Genomic DNA, 16,418 nt, shown 5'->3' on the forward strand with positions numbered 1-16,418 from the left:
GGTTTATTAACCCAAGATGCAGCACAGTACGACAGTCACGGGCTTGCAGGCCGTAAAGGGAACTCCGCAAGACCGATCGAGTACGCTTGCCAGCGGTGCTACGACTATCACACAAAGGGCAGCAGTCGAGCACACGAACGAGAAGCCGCCTGCTAGAGCAGCGCGTCGACCTCTCATGCTAGCCTGGGAGCATCTGACGCGGGCAAGCCCGCGCCAGACAGAAGCGAGCTCAAGGGGGAAGGGGGTTGTCACTGGCGGCCAATGAGGAGAGGCGTTGCGCAGTGACGTAAGCTAGCTTGGTGGCGTGAGCATGTCGAGGCATGTCCGGACGCGTGCCCGCGCGCCGGGAGGCTGACGCATGGCTTGCACCAGACAAAGAGGCCTGGCGCTGCCGCCGCGGTCGAAACAGCCGATTAACGGCGGTTCCCGGCGCTCGAGCAGCGCGGAGCCAATACGCGCGCTAGCTGGGGAAGGAGGCGCCAAACGGAAGGGCGCGCTCGATTCCCACAGTGAAAACGCCGCGCCTTTTACCCGTACCTTAGACGCCGAGCAGCGTTTGCGTCGAAATGCTACGCTAGCCATCACTTTCCACGGCGTTACGGCGTTACATTTCCTCGTATCCACCGCCTGCCAAGGATGTGTGTTTGGTTTGAATTGCAGTACCCGAAAGTGGAGGCGGCGCAAACCTCACAGTGACATGTCCTTTGCGCATAATTATACATACGACTGTCATAATAAATGACACCGATATTTTCCGAGCCATTTATACGCATGCAATATTTTAACGTATAACAAATGAAAACTCATACAATGAAGTGTGCATGTATGTAATAATACAGGGTGTTTCAGATAAAAAGCACCAAGTATTAAAAATTAAGTACATGCGCTACGCGTATCCCATTAGCGCAGTATTGTTCTGAGCAATATAGAGCACGTGAGAATATTTTTCCAATCTGCAAGGCCTGGCAATTAACAAAGATTGCTTAATGAACTTTTTAAATAGTTACTCTGGAGGAAAATCTTGATTGCAAAAGTTATGGCGCTATTTCAGAAACATAGTCAGTTGTAAGATGACTCCCCTACTGAATTTTTTTCCAGCCTTTCTTTAAAGCACGCGAATTAAAAAAAAAACACGTGACTGCCGCCTAATGCACGGCGCTTTTAGCGCCCTCAAATGTAAGTTGAACGAATTATCAAAGGCTGCCCAGCGCACGAAGGTCGAGTTTGAGCAGGTTATCAATCACTGCGATGGACGCTAAATAATGTTAGGGACATACCGTCTAAAAAATTTCTTAAAAATCTACGAAACAGCGGCCGCCACGTGTGAGTTAATCATTTATCTCGGTCCTTCATCACGCTGTCATCCTCGCCCATTCCAATGCGTTTCTTCATTGGTGCGAAAAGAAAAGAAACAATGCCTACGCCGCATCAAATGCTGCCTACGGTATCAAGTGGCATTTGCTCAGTGGCTGCCCCTTTCTCGTTGAAGAATTTTGTTTGTTGTTGTTGAAACGGTATGCTCTTTTTGTCGCTTAACGTCCATTGCAGTAGCCGATAGCCGGTTCAATCGATGTCCGTGCGCGAAGCAGCCTTTGATAATTCGTTCAGCTTACATTTCAGGACGCTAAAAGCGCCACGAATCAGGTGGCAGTCACGTGGTATCTTTAAAAATTCGCGCGCTTTAAAGAAAGGTCAGAAAAAATTAAGTAGGGGAGTTATCTTACAATTGATTGAAAAATTCGATATTTCTGAACAAGCGCCATAACTTCTGCACTAAAATTTTTCTCTAGAGTTACTGTTTAAAAAGTTCATTACGCAATCTTTGTTAATTGCCGGGCTTTGCGGATTGGAAAAAGATATTCTGATGTGCTCTATATGGCTCAGAAAAATACTGCGCTGATTGGAGAGGCGTAGCGCCTATGCTTAATTTTTTAATACTTGGTGCTTTTTATCTGAAACACCCTGCATATTTACCAAATGGATGTCAAGGTCGCTAACCTGTAACGGTGCCTTTTTCCGACGTAATACATTTCCGCACATCGTGAGTGGTCAGAGCGACGGTCCGCCCGCGTTATCAACGGAGTCAGCCGTTCTTGAGCAGAGGGTGATAAGAATAACATGCAGAATCGAGCAAAAGGCATCGCTACAAGATATATAATAATAATAATTTATGCGGTTTTACGCCCCAAAATCAAGATATGATTAGGAGCCACGACGTAGTGGAAGGCTCCGGAAATTTCGACGACCTGGGGGTTCCTTACCGCGTTCCTAATTCTAAGTACACGGGCCTCTAGCATTTTACCTCCATCAGTATGCGACGGCCGCGGCCCGGATTGAACCCGCGACCTTGGGTTAGCAGTAGTGATGCAGAACTATCGATGGTACTATCGGTACTATCGGTACTATCGATAGCTGACTCACTATCGTACTACCGATGGCAAAAGATACTATCGATAGCGCTATCGATAGTAAATTCGATGGTACTATCGATAGTATAAAATCAACAGCGCGAACTCATTGCAGCATAAACTTGGTTCCCCGCGCGCGTGGTCCACAGGTGAGCCGTAGGAGCAAGCTGAAGGGCAAGGAAGTTGACGTGCTTTTGTTCTTAACCAAAGTGCTTTGCTTACAAATGATCATAAAGCCAAACTGTTCAGCTGTAGTCGAAAGGAAGCCGTTACATGTGGTGGAACTGCGCAGCTTCAAATTTACATTGCATTTTATGATTTCAAAATAAATATAAAATATGAAGAACTTAGTTTGTTAATTGTAAAGTGTAACTGGTTGCTTTTGAATATGAATTTATTGATGGACATATTCCGCCATTCTCACTGCGAAAACAATTTATTTCTCTCGCCAAAAATTGCTCATAAATTAAGCGAAGCTGATAGTTGGCTATGACAAAAAAAACGCCAGGCCTGCGCTGAAACCGCAGCACAGTCACAGCGAAAGCTGGAAGAGCGGCGTTTCTAGAGCCCGTTAAGCTCTCTTGGGGCCACAATACAAGTACAATAGAAAGGTACCCACTACGCCTTAAATAATAATTTTTGTGAAGTTAGAAAGCACCTACTAAGCCATTATTCGTCATTCTGCGGAGAAGCGAGGCACCAGCTACACGTCCGTAAGGCATTATGTGCACTTTGTTGACGCGACGACTGATGACGATGAAGAATTATGGCTCAGCCCTTTGTAATGGGTTGGAATCTTTAAACGGCCCACCAGTTATGTAATTTGCATTGGGTGACGCCCGGTCGCTATTTCCCTCTCCCGTCATGCTGTATAACATACGTTGACGTGGGAGAGAGACGGGGGGGGGGGGCGAAGAACTTTACTGAGACCCCGAGGAAATGGATCATGCGCTTATGGGCTTTCTTCGCAACCAATACAGTGCACTTGCGAGGAACCCACTACGCTATAAATCATTGTAATTTTACTGAGACCCCGAGGAAGTGGATCATGCGCTTATGGGCTTCCTTGGCAACCAATACAAGTGCGCTTGCGAGGAACCCACTACGCTTTAAATCATTGTAATTTTTGAGAAGTAGGGCAGCAGGCACTGTGCCATTTTTCGTCATTCTACGAAGAGAGTTGGTACCTGCTAAACCCATGTAAGGCATTATGCGCGCTTTGTTGATGCTGTGCCTGATGATGGCGAAGAATTATGGCAGAGTCCTTTGTAATGGGTTGGAAGCATTCAACAACCTACTCGTTGCGCAATTCGCATTGTGTGACGCCTGGTTACAGAATTCGCGTTGTGCGACGCTTGGTGCTTATTTTACTCTTCTACCACGCTACATTCCATATGCTAATGTGGTTCCTTCCCGACATAAAGCCTGTATAGGACCTTTTTGCAAAGCAGTTTCAAGCACCGGCATGGCTCAGAGGTTGAATACTGGGCTCCCACGCAGAGGGCCCAGGTTCGAACCTCGTTACATCCTGGAATTTTTTTCTTATTTCGTTTTTTTCTTATTTAGAGCGATACTGGTTACGGACACCGGCGGCGGCGGCGGCGGCGGACAACTACGGCGCCAAAAACGGCCGGTGAAATGATCTCATAACAGCTTTCGCTGTAATATTTTGGCAATATGACCGGCCAGCAGCAGCATCATTATTCACATCACTGTCGATAGTATTGTCACGTGGTTGTGACGGTGAAGAATGGTGAAGATAGCCATTGTCAACCTTTATTCAAATATGAGCTTACACAAAAGTCGAGAAGGTTTTCATTTGTGTTATTGGATGTTTCAGATATTATTTTCTCTATGTTGCTTCTACGTTAACGTTTAAACATTGGCACGATGTCTACATGTAATGTTGATGGAACCTGATCATTTGATTGTTATTGCAACATTAAAAAGCGACGTTAAGGCAATGTAAAACCAGTTACATTAATATAACATTACATTTCATTGTTTACCGTTGCGTGACTTGCGTCACATTAGTTGCATTTAGGCAACGCTGACTCAATGTTCTGCGTTACTTGGAGGCAAGAATGGAAAATACGGAGTTTTTATTTGGGCGAACTCGTGCCCATAAAATTATTTAGAATGGTTTGTAACTGGGCTACTTGGCGATCTTGCATGTTGAGTGGCTCCAGCGAAGAATTAGACGCACGGACAAAGGAAAGAAGCAGTGTCAGCAGCGTCTTCGTGTTTCTTTCCTTCATCCGTGCCTCTAATTTTTCGCTGCAGCCACTCAACATGCATAAAATCAAAACTCTCTATACAAGCGATAGACGCTGCGCACTGATAGCGGAGTGTACAGTCGTCGGCCTCGAGTAATCTGATCATCGGTAGAACGTGTCGTCTTTTATACATCAGTCATCGAACCTTCCAGATGCTCGAGCAGGCTCTCGAATAAACTTGACTATTCGGGTCCAGCCCGTAGTCTTAATAGAATGATCTCAAACAATCGCGAAGCTTCTCAGACACTGCGGCGCAGTCTGCGTCAAACGTTGCTACTAACGGTCTTTGTGGGTGAAAGCCAAGTACATCAAAACAAAGCAACAACCACGCGTGGCAGCAATATCGCTAGTAATATTACCGATGGTACTACCGATTGCACTATCTATAGTTTGTCGATAGTAGTACTATCGATAGTTTGTTTACACTATCGATAGCTTCAAAAAAACTATCGATACTATCGATAGTCAATTTACCGATAGTTCTGCATCACTAGTTAGCAGTCAAACACCATAGCCACTGTACCACCGCGGTGACGCTAGAAACTATAAAGCAGCCCAAGTGCGTTCACGGCTGACTAGACTGTAGAGTTATCTCCCGGTCCATATAGTGTGCCGGCAAGTTTTATTGAATTCTACGTGTCAGACAAGGGCTACATCGGTACATTTCTAAAATACGGGGCATCACCTGTAACATAATACGTGTTGATCGAACCATCCTGAGTATCTCGTCGCCGATAGTTATCAGCTGTCTTAGTCTTTGTCGCTTCTCGGCCTTTAGGCTAAGATCAATGCGTTGTCTTAGTAAGCTGTTATCAATGGCTTTTTAGAAATTCATTAGGCAGTTTTATGATAGGCTACCCAGAGTTTTGCGTACACACTCGCCTTGGGCTGTGGGCACTGAGCATTCGCCATACGTTAACCGCCGTTAGGGTTAGCGTTCCCGCACCTATTTTTCGAATTAGAACCGTTTTAGTTTATTCGATATTCCGCTATAAGCAAAGAATTTTGCGTATAACGGAATGCCGGGTGTGAAATGCGCATGCGCGTACCTTACCGGTAACGCCCGATACGCCCAAAAACGCCCGAGAAACATGGCCGCACCGCTGAAAGCGGTTGCTGTCCATCTTGGATCTATCGAGTGGCCGTCGTGCGCTCTATAGCTCGTGAGCTCCAAACTGATGCTCGTATTTGCTTTAGAATCATACCTTGAAGCTTCGACAACAAAGTATTCGTGTCGATTCGGCACCGTTTCCGAGAGCCATACTCAAATAACCGATGCTGTATGAGCGCTTCCGGAACCTAGGAGGACATGGATCGGGCGTTTGCTAGTTTTTTTCTTTTTAACCTTCTTAGCTGGCGCCACTTAACGCCGGTGGTTTGTTTATCACGCATTTCAACAGATAACGCAAGGCGAATAAAGGAAGCAAAAATTTATGTTAGCCAAACAAACATGTCTTCGCACTATCTGCAATGTTCCAGTTTGCGGCAGTGATGGCCAGCTTGTGGTTTGTCTCCTCTTGTCTTGTGTCCTCGTCGTCGTTGCGCTAAGTTAAACATGTTCAAGTATTATCGCCAACTGGCCCAGCTATCAGTTGTTCTGCGAGCTTATTATTTTCTACATCGTGCACACGCGGATACGGCGACTAACAGCTACGCGGGCGTTGCTGGCGTATTTTGGGCGTAGGTACGCTAAAGCTCGTTTGAGAGCGTTGCTACTCTATCCGGCACATATTACGGTATTCCGCTACGCCTTTGCATATAGCGCAATGTCGGAGAAACTAAAACGTTAAAATAGAGTGCGTACACAAGCCGTCCCCAGAGCTCCTTGAAAATCCAAGCTCGTGAAAATCCGAGCGAGATTCACTGGCGTTTTCGGTTTACAGAGGACAAATCCTATCCCGAAGTATCTATGGCACGCTTACGCAAACCCAACGAAACCACAAATGGCATGATCTGGACGCCCTATTACAAAACTCCATTCTTAAACACCAACAGCCTTGTGCGCTATGAATTCGGCGCAGTAAAACGCTTTCGCCTTAATCTCGGAATCTGTGAACGAGTGCTGCACATGCGGAGATTCATCACGGCGCCGTGATGCCGGAAAACTGCTGCCCAGAGGGTAAAATGTGGGCGACCCGGCTTTTCTAAGAAATTCTTCAACTCCTGGCACAAAATCTCGAGCTTACTATTATTTCTTCTTTCTCTGAAAGTAGAAAAATTGAAGGAAATTACTTATCTTTTCTTTTTCTGGTCTTCCCACCTTTAGTTAACGGATTTCGTTGCAGACAGATAAAGCGCTACGCGGAAAAGTGTTCCTAGATATCTTCAGTGGCGCACAATCAACTAGAAATTAAAGTGGGTACAGGATACCCATGGGGAATCTCAGGAACAATATGCTCTAAAATGACTGCGTGTAGAGTGTGTGACCGTCTGCCTCCATGAGCCAATCAGCACCAGCAAATCTCAGAACCGCGTTCAGGTATTCCTGTGATCAACGTATAAGGTACACGCACGTGTTCGATCAAGGAGACGTTATAGGTGTAAAGTGCTGAACCAACCTGAAGGGGATAGGTCCGACGACCCAGTCGAATTCAATGATGTCTTCGTCCTTGTACAGCCGAATTACTTGGGAGACCCAGTCGCTGAACGTCTGGTGAATCTCTTGCACCAAGGGGCCCTGTAAGGCGGGCGAGAAGTCCGGAAGACCAACAACGAAAGTAGGTTTGTCACGCGCTAGGCAAATCACTTGAGTTTCGCGGCTCTTTGTTGTTTCTAGTAAAAGATCGCTGTTGAGCGGCAGCAGACAGTAACAATGGGTTCAGCCCGAATGTGTAGATGCATGCCAGGACACAGACCATATAGCGTTAACGCGAAGCTGATTTTGTGCACTGAAGCCATAAGTGGGGAAACAGCGTGCATCCGGCTACACTTAACTTCATTTTCAAGAGAGGAGTTTCCTTTGAGATATCCATTTAACCCAGCCGGACACTATCATATGCTTGCAAGAAAGCGAGAAAGGCAGAAACGACAGTAATCAGTGGGAAAGTGTCCATAACATATTCTATGCAAGTTCGCATATTAAGTTTCTTTGTGGCAATTGAAGCTGTTCTTTGGAGACCAGTAACTGGCGATGGCCCAAGTATTTTTCTCAAGGGATGAGCGGGTGGTTGTTCAGCGCCCTAAATTTATAGCGTAGCTATCAAACGGCCTGCGATGCATTTTTCCGACTTGTTCCTCCATACGTATCCCCCAACATATCTCTCTTGTGCTCAACATTCGAGCAAGACTCAGGACCAAGACGTCTCTGACTACGCCTACAGAAGGATTGCTGCTGGTGATGACGACGGTTGTATGAACAACTTGAGAAGGTCAAATAGTAAACGGCACGCCTACAAACTTTCAGACATCAAGTTTTCACAATTTCAGCTATTTATTCAGCCGTTGCTATAGGTCTGCTTCTTCGCCTTCTCCCTTTCTCTTACCCCGGCGCAGCATAGCAAACAGAGCGCTAATCTCGACGACCTCTGTACCTTACTTGAAGTTTACTAGAACTGTGTAGAAGATCATCCGCACAGCAATCTCCTGGTCTTCTGCATGCAGGACTATGCGTAAATAGAAATTATGCAGAAATTCTGTGGTCGGTGACGCTACATTCTCATTCAGATCCCGTGTAAAATGCCGGCTATAGCCATGACGCTAGACCCTTCGGTATAGTTTAGAAGAACTGTGCACTGGGCGAGTTGGTAATACATAGTGACGATCAACTGCAAAAAAAAAAAGTCACAGTTTCGCCGCAACGGCGAAGCAATGAATGCGATAGCAATAAATTGTAATGCGAAGAACGGAAAGCAGCTCGAAATTGCCAGCGCGTCGCTCGAGCCTAAAGAACGCACGAAAAGATCGCACACAGGACGAGCGCGAACTAATCCGTCACAGCTCGACACTTGAAGCGCACTGCTCAAACATAAAGCAGGACGCACGAAACGAACGAACAGGTACACACAAGACGAGCGCGAACTAATTGTCACAGTCGTTACTTATTTCTGTTTGAACAGCGCGCTCCTTTCGCAAACGCGGCCGCTGCAGCGAGCGAAGCGAAGCACCCCACCGGCCGCCCCTTCTTTCCCCGAGATAAGCGCACGAAAGCGACCACGCCCTGTAGAGCGACGAGCAACGGCGTTCGCAGGAGCGGGGCGACGATCTTTAAAGCGCGCCACACGCGCGCACGTCGCGCCATCTATGTGGCCACTAAGAAAGCATGCTGAATTACATGGTGTATATAAATAGCTCGCCGTTAGCAGGCTGAAAGACGGTGCTGTCGTGGCCTAACGTCTAAGCGGCGGACTGCAAAGCGAGAGGTCGCCCGTTCGATTCCGCGCGTCGGAAAGAACTTCTGAATTATTTTTCTTTGTGGCTTTTCTATATATATACATACTTATACATATACGGTGAATGACGGCGACGGGGACGGGCATTTTCCAGCCGAGACTGTCCATATAATTGCTATCGCAATAAAAAAACCCAACCAGCGGCGACGAGAGTCTGCCCGTCTCGTCTTCCTTTCTCGTCCCTGGTGTATTTTGCGCAGTTGATCGTCACTATGGCATAGTTTCCTGGCTATCGCTAGTATTCTTCACACATGACCTGATTAAGAGTGCACCATAGATAATACAGGCAACGCTCTGTTTGCGTACAGCCTCAATATCATAACAAAATTTGAAAGCACTGCCCACGCTACAACTGTCGTATACCTTCGCATCGGGGCTGTGGTAATAGTTGTATAGCATTCGGAAGCTGAGCAGAGAGAAAGGAAGTGTACTCAAAGCACCGCCTTCGAAGCGATTTTGATAATTTTGCAAGAGGACAAAAAAGAACAAAAACAGGGAAAAAAAGCTAGTTTTTTAAGCTATGACAAAACCTTGCAACCCTTACAAAAGCTGCAGGCGCTGAGCCATGCTCTCTGTAGGAAAGCGGAGATAGCACCCTAGCAAGTCTACCAATCGCTTCCACTAATTTCTGGACGTACGGTCGGTAGAGTACCACCTTAAGCATCAATCATAAGGCAGCATCGTCACGCAATTTCAGGATCATCGACTTTCCGTTCACCGATGGCTCGTGTGCGCGGCGCGTACCTTGACGAGGCTGTAGTTGACTCGGCGACCCAGATCGATGGGCTGATCGTCAGCCGGATTGAAGGAGTAGGCGCCCGAGGGCTTCTCGACGACGCCTTCGTAGGCCAGATAGGCGAACAGCGACTGACGGAAGGGGACCTCCAGTCCCGTGTTGAGCAGCATCACGCGACTCAACAGGCCCGTCACGGGGTCCAAGAACAGTCGGTACTTCTGCAAGGTCGATTAATCGATACACTCGTTCAACCTACATTGATAAATTGACTTGTTCTCGATGGACGTGCTCCATTCTAAACATAAAAAAAAAACAGTTTGGGTTGCTATTCCTCCGTCCTCAAATGGTTCCTCGGCAGAAGATAGGCGAATGGGGCGCGTGGAGTTAATTAACTATGAACAAAACAAAAGAAAAAAAATAAGCAAAGAGCATTATACAGTAAGGATATCAAAGGCAGTCACACTTACGTGATCACGAATAATAGCTTTACAATGTCGCGGCTGCCTATACAAGCATCATCCTATCGCTCAGAATATTTTGCCTGTGTTTCGTACAGGCAGAGCAGCTTAACGAAGTGTGCAGTTCCTATCCTACAAGCGAGTGATTACACACGCACGCACGCACGCACGCACGCACACACACGCACACACACACACACACACACACACACACACACACACACACACACACACACACACACACACACACACACACACACACACACACACACACACACACACACACACACACACACACACACACACACACTAATGAATATTACAGTACTGATATGTGTCAGGAATGGGTTTGCTACGAGCCTATCACTTCACTGAGCTTCAAAAAATTCACTTATAATAATGCAAGAAGCGGGCTCACTTCTGGATTCGTTAGATTAACAAGAAATAAAACAGCTGGTTTATTACATTCTCAGCTAGCTTCCAAGTGAACGCACACACAAACGTCGTTGATCACACGCAAGGGGCGCACCTATTTCCGTGGTACAGGCAGCTAAGGTACTGATCGGAGGCTTTCAGCGCTGCATCTCCTAGGCATCACGATATGAAGAAGGCGTAATATACCACCATATCCCAACTTCTAGTGGTTATAAACTTCGGCAGACAGCTGGTGACAGTTTGATTCCTATAACTCAGTTACTGCGAACAGCGGTTATGGGAATGTCCCGGCAATCCACCTAGTGTTTTATTTTTTTTTTGTAGACTATTTTACGGTGACAGCCAGAGCCGGCGAGGAGCTGTTTTAACGCTAGTCTCTGGCTTCCCATTCATCACGCCAATGCCCTTTCTTTCCTATACGGTGCATTGTACTACGCAGCGCGTAAAATCTGCTCAGCAGGCACGGGCACGCTCAGCCCAATCGCTATAGCTTGCGATGGCAGACACTGGCATGAAAGGTGAGCGTGGACTCAAAATGTTCCGCTTTAATTCGCGTAATCGGCGATTCGATTCTTTGCACCGGTGCGACACAATATTTTATGCCTATGACAATCGTTCGATCTGTTGTTCGCAGGAATACTCCATATAACGCCAGGAGGGGTGCCACCGTATACGCAGGCTTCAAATGCTTGACAACTCGTTTGTGGCGTCATAATGGCGTGTGTAAGAGCTGAGAGAATGTCACTTACGCCGTTGTCTATGGCCGGAGCCTCGCTGCCACCGTCGAAAACAGCGCTGCTTTCGCTGTCCCGAAGTGTGAAACCTGAAAAGGCAAACGAAACTTGATCTGAACGACGCCAACAAAATATGTAAACGTAGTAGCCGAAAGATTCTGCAGCTACACGGGCCGAAACTACGATAGGATTATGCGGCACGTCGTAGTCAAGTTAGACCTCCTGTGGTTCATTAACGTGCCCTTAAGTATATAAGAACGCGACTGTTCATTAAATTTCGCTCCTACAAAAATGCGGCCGCCATGGATGGATGGATGCTATGAGTATCCCCTTTAAAACGGGGCGGTGACATGTCTGCCACCAGGCTCGAAGAAAAAAAAAAGCTTCCTTGTTTCATGTTGGCCTAATACCTTATCTACATTGATTAAATTATGTTATTATACCAAAAAATATAAATTCACGGTCCAACCCTCTGCCTCTTAAGGCAGAATGACCTTATTTTTCCCCCATTTATTTTTGTTCTTTATCTCTACTTTTCTGCCTTCAATACTGTAACCGTCTCTTACTTATTTCTATCGCGGACGTATTCAGCTTTCCATTGTTGTCCCTAAAACCCAAGGCTTCATGTAGACTGCCCGGGAAACGGAGGCGCGCCCTCGTGACAAGCACCGCAATATCATAGCTGTTATATAGCGCTAACAAACGGAGGAAGATCTCGATGAGTTGTGCTCGTGGGACTAGTCGTTTTTTGCCTCTAAATTTTTTGTAGCTTTCACTATCGCTTTGCAACGTTTCCCCTTTACTGGTGGCAGCGGCTTAATTGCACGTATCACATACGCCACCATTGCAAGAAGCGGTGTGCGGTGAAGGCGGCGCGCAGACTTCAAGGGGGATACATATATTGCACAGACGTGTGAAGATGAGATAATATGATTTAAATATGTGAACTATGATAGAAATTTAACTTATTGGCCCGTTTGGAGTAGCAGCAAAAGGCTCTGAGAGGGTAGTAGGGAAAACTTCAAAGTGTTGACGATGGAATCTTCAAACGGGCCTTCGAGCAGCGACATCGCCCTAAAATTTCTTAATCTTGTTGTAAGCAAGCGGCACAGCATTTTCAATTATATATACACGCGAATACTGGGAACCCTCTACCACAAGGCTAGCAGTTTAAGGCTGTTTACTGTGGACAAGAATATTAGCGAATTTTCCGTGAAAATTTTTGCCTTTCCGAATCAAGCCATAGATGCTCGAACGAGGGCTCAGTGGCAATACCGAGAAGCACGATGCTGAAAATGAGTTCCTACTTTGCACCTCAAGAGCTTCTTCATTGCGATTATCGACGCTTTACTTCATGTTTGCGTTTCGTTACTTACTCATTCCATGCTTTTTCTCCAGCTGATATGGCTGACATCTCAGTTTAGCTACCCTTTACTCCCATGATCTTAATCGGAAGATTCCCACGACATGCACATGGGCACACTGATCGCTCCAAGTAAGTTTAATTAGCAGAGCTCGTGATAATCATTAAGAGATTGCACGGGTTGACCTTCAGCTCACTCGAGTATGACAGCTTAGAACTTGCCTCGAGTAAGATATGCCTACCCTAAAGTAATGGAGAAAAAAAGAAAAGCCGGGGCAACTTCTTTTGAATATGATAAATACATCCTCGTTCAATGGCACTAAACGCTCCGGAAGTAAATAATAAAGGAACGCGAAACAAACAAAAAGACAGGGAAAAAGTGGTTCGGATGACCACGCCCTCGCCTTCGTATTTCCGCAACTGGTAGGTGGTGACGCCCATGGGCGGCAGCTGCATCGGAAAGACAATCTCCGATGTCGCGGTGGACGTCTTCCGCTCTGGGATGCGGAGAACCTTGCGTTGCACCGGCACAAGCTGCGCAATGGGGAAGGTCACCACTCGCCGTGAAGAAACGCAGTGCAGTGTTCCACGATGTTGTCGTAGAGAAAAGACCTACCACGGTACAGGACACCTCCACAAAGCACATTCGCGACACAAAAGAAAACGGAAAACCGGTGTTGAAACATGTCAAGTGCCGGGGAGAAATTTCCATCCTGTTTTATTGCTCCCTTTATTTTAAAGGAAACGTAAATTTCATGGCGGGCTGCCTAGAATAGGGAATGCGGTCGCGGCTGTGTCTGTGCCTCTGACGATCACGACAACAATAAAAACGATAAAATACGAAAGTAACAAGAAAATAAAACAAATGCACCTAGTCCTCAAGGGCTGTCGACCATGTATGATGGCCGATTGCAGAAAGTTGACATTTCATTTAGGTTTGATATATTCACTGACGCAACCACTGCATATTCGCTCGATGATGGCCGAGGTTGTCGTACACATCAAGTTCGAACGATAAAATCTGTGTTCCAGAAGAAATGCTCACATAACTAACACGTTTTGAAGAGTACTGATTCGTTTCAAAAGCTTAACTGCGACATTGCTGGCGAAATCTCTCGATAGCAAAGTACGTGATAAAGCTATAATGCGAGCACTGCATGTGAATTGTCCCACAATAGAGCTTTTTTGTTCTAACGCTTGGCGTCTTACAAATAAAATTATATGGATATCATTCATTCACTGTGAGAAGGGGACATATTATTCAGCGTAATAAATGCATTGAATCACCAGACACGATGGCTGGACCACATTGTAGAAACCTTACATCGTAGTCGGAGTTATATGGGCTTTATGACGTCAATGCGCGCCTGCACAGTCGACGGCGGTAAGCTATACAGATACCCCCAAAGTGCAGCTGGATTTTAAGAAAGTCTGACTCAGAAGCCACGTTGAGGCTACGACGAACGTCCCGCACAATTGCGCGACAACACCAGAAGTGGTCGTCGCTACGCTACTACGCGGCTAACACGCCAAGCGTCCCAAAGCGATGGCGAGCACGCACTAAAGGCGTGGGCGTGCGTAAGAAGGCTTCCTAAGGCTCCCTAATATTACTAGCGCTTTAGAGCACGTTATTAAAGTATAATGGAACGTGTGATAGGAATACGCCGGCCGGAGGAGAGGTTGTTACGACACGTGGCACCGCAAACGTTGCTTGCATGTTAGCAACTGGTGCGTGATGTCGAAACTTCATGAAAGTACAGCAAATGCGCGCGTATCTCGCAACACACAACTTGGTGTCAGAAAACGTGCTTGTATACGAAGTTGAGTCCTCACCTGCGCCTCGATGACCTGTCCCGGTAGCTCCTTCACTTCGTAGCCGTCGCCCGTAACGGGCAGCCTCGCGTATGTTTGCACAGGCGTAGACAGCGGGTTGTAGACGAAGACGAAGAACTGCGCAAAAAGTCGGCGAAGCTGTCAGAGGCTGCGACGAGATTCGACGTTACATGTCGGTGTGCAGCCGGTCGTAAATGAGTCATAGGGGAACTCCATTCGATCCGCTTATTTCTCAGGTTACTTAGGGTTTACTCCATCTAAATAGAATTGCTCCTTTCTGTCAGTATGGTTTGAAGTACAATTGGTTACCCAGCCTGCAGTAAGCAAGGTGAGATGAGATGGATGGCGGCCAATGCATGGCGGCCAATGGTGCGTCCCAGTTCTCGCGCTTAGTCTTATCAGCATGTGTTGTGTGATGGTGTTATACTGTATCGCACTTTATAACTGGCACACTCACGAAGCGACTGCAGCGGCACAGTTTTTTTCACAGCCTGCAGGCTGTAGAGGCCCTCCCATTCCACTTCGTCCAATACGCAGCAGACACTATGTCCAGACATCACGTACGTTAGCCTCGGATTATGTCGCTTCCAGCTATAATTACCTTCTCTTTTAAACGGCGTACACTTTCTTCACTCGTCGCGGCATGCGACTCACCTCGTCGGATCTTTCGGTGATTTCACAGCTACTGATGTTGAGAAGCGGGCAGAAAGTCAAGCAGATGTCCGGCTGAAAGGCGGTACCGGCTGCGTCCGTTAGCAGCATTCGTCGGTACGCCTTGTTGAATACGTCCTGCGCACGCCAAAATTGGACACTACTTTCGAGTAGAGCATAATCTCGCGACATAGCACAGCCTTCCCATCGGGTCGGCAAGACCAAGGGTTCTGCACATGGTAGCATTTCTAGTTAAATAGGAAGGAATAATAATAACGAAAGAAAACACAATAAAAAATTCTGCGTATTTGCTTCCCAGATGCCTTTTGCGTCACGTATGTTTATTTATGTAACAGTACGGGAGAATTATGCATTTTACCTTCTCTAGCTGAAGCAGACGGCGTTAACGAACTCGAGTGTATTAAGACGAAGCGATATTTTGATCCACTCAAACGAAAGAAAAAAGAAGAAAGATAACAGTGGGTTAAATGTAGTACTCAAGTTCTACTTTTGTACTGGTAGCTGCAAGGGCCAGAGAATTGGACCAGCTGCTTTGATTAGCATTAGTGAACCTTAACCCTGTCTATACTTAAGGCAATAAGAGGAAGGGAGAGACAACAGTCAAACCAATAAAGATTTCATGACGCACTCCATTTCGGCTGTTATTTTCATCGATACAAGGACTACTGTGCATAGTCATATGAGCAAGATCAGCATAAGCAATGGAAACTTGGAAAGCAATGACATGGAACATGTCACATGGAAAGCAATGACACTATGGAAACTTGAATGCATTCCGTCGTTAGGCAAGGCACGCCAAAGCGAGAGCGAAATAAAAGCGCTCCAGGCAAATAAACAAGTAGCTTGCAAAAATTAAGGTCAATAGACACACTTCACATACCTCACATTGCTTGATTCCTATCTCAGTCATGTACACGTAGTCCTCAGCCACATGCTGCTTCTGAGTGCCCCTGCGTTGAACACCGGTTCAGCATAAACGAGGACTGCTTCTCTCAGACAAACGGCACAAAACCTTTCATTCAAGGAGACCAAGCCGTAACTGATTCGCAGCTACAACTGAGGAAGAAATGCGAACACAATTTCCTCCGTGAATCGGCTCGCTATAGGAAGAAAAT

The 16,418-nt window shown here is 46.5% G+C and overlaps 1 protein-coding gene across 1 annotated transcript in view; it reads right to left on the reverse strand.

Moving 5' to 3' along the window:
- LOC119400311 (lysosomal alpha-mannosidase) overlaps window positions 1-16,418 on the reverse strand; it is a 462,470-nt gene that overhangs the window by 30,970 nt on the left and 415,082 nt on the right. The window contains exons 13-19 of the mRNA XM_037667342.2: window positions 16,184-16,253; window positions 15,286-15,420; window positions 14,632-14,748; window positions 13,203-13,332; window positions 11,451-11,524; window positions 9,817-10,026; window positions 7,243-7,361 (exon numbers count right to left, since the gene is read on the reverse strand). Coding sequence (XP_037523270.2) covers window positions 7,243-7,361; window positions 9,817-10,026; window positions 11,451-11,524; window positions 13,203-13,332; window positions 14,632-14,748; window positions 15,286-15,420; window positions 16,184-16,253 — 855 coding nt within the window. The remainder of the gene's footprint in view (window positions 1-7,242; window positions 7,362-9,816; window positions 10,027-11,450; window positions 11,525-13,202; window positions 13,333-14,631; window positions 14,749-15,285; window positions 15,421-16,183; window positions 16,254-16,418) is intronic.

Source organism: Rhipicephalus sanguineus, chromosome 1 (assembly GCF_013339695.2).
Source record: "Rhipicephalus sanguineus isolate Rsan-2018 chromosome 1, BIME_Rsan_1.4, whole genome shotgun sequence".
Taxonomy (NCBI): Eukaryota; Metazoa; Arthropoda; class Arachnida; order Ixodida; family Ixodidae; genus Rhipicephalus; species Rhipicephalus sanguineus.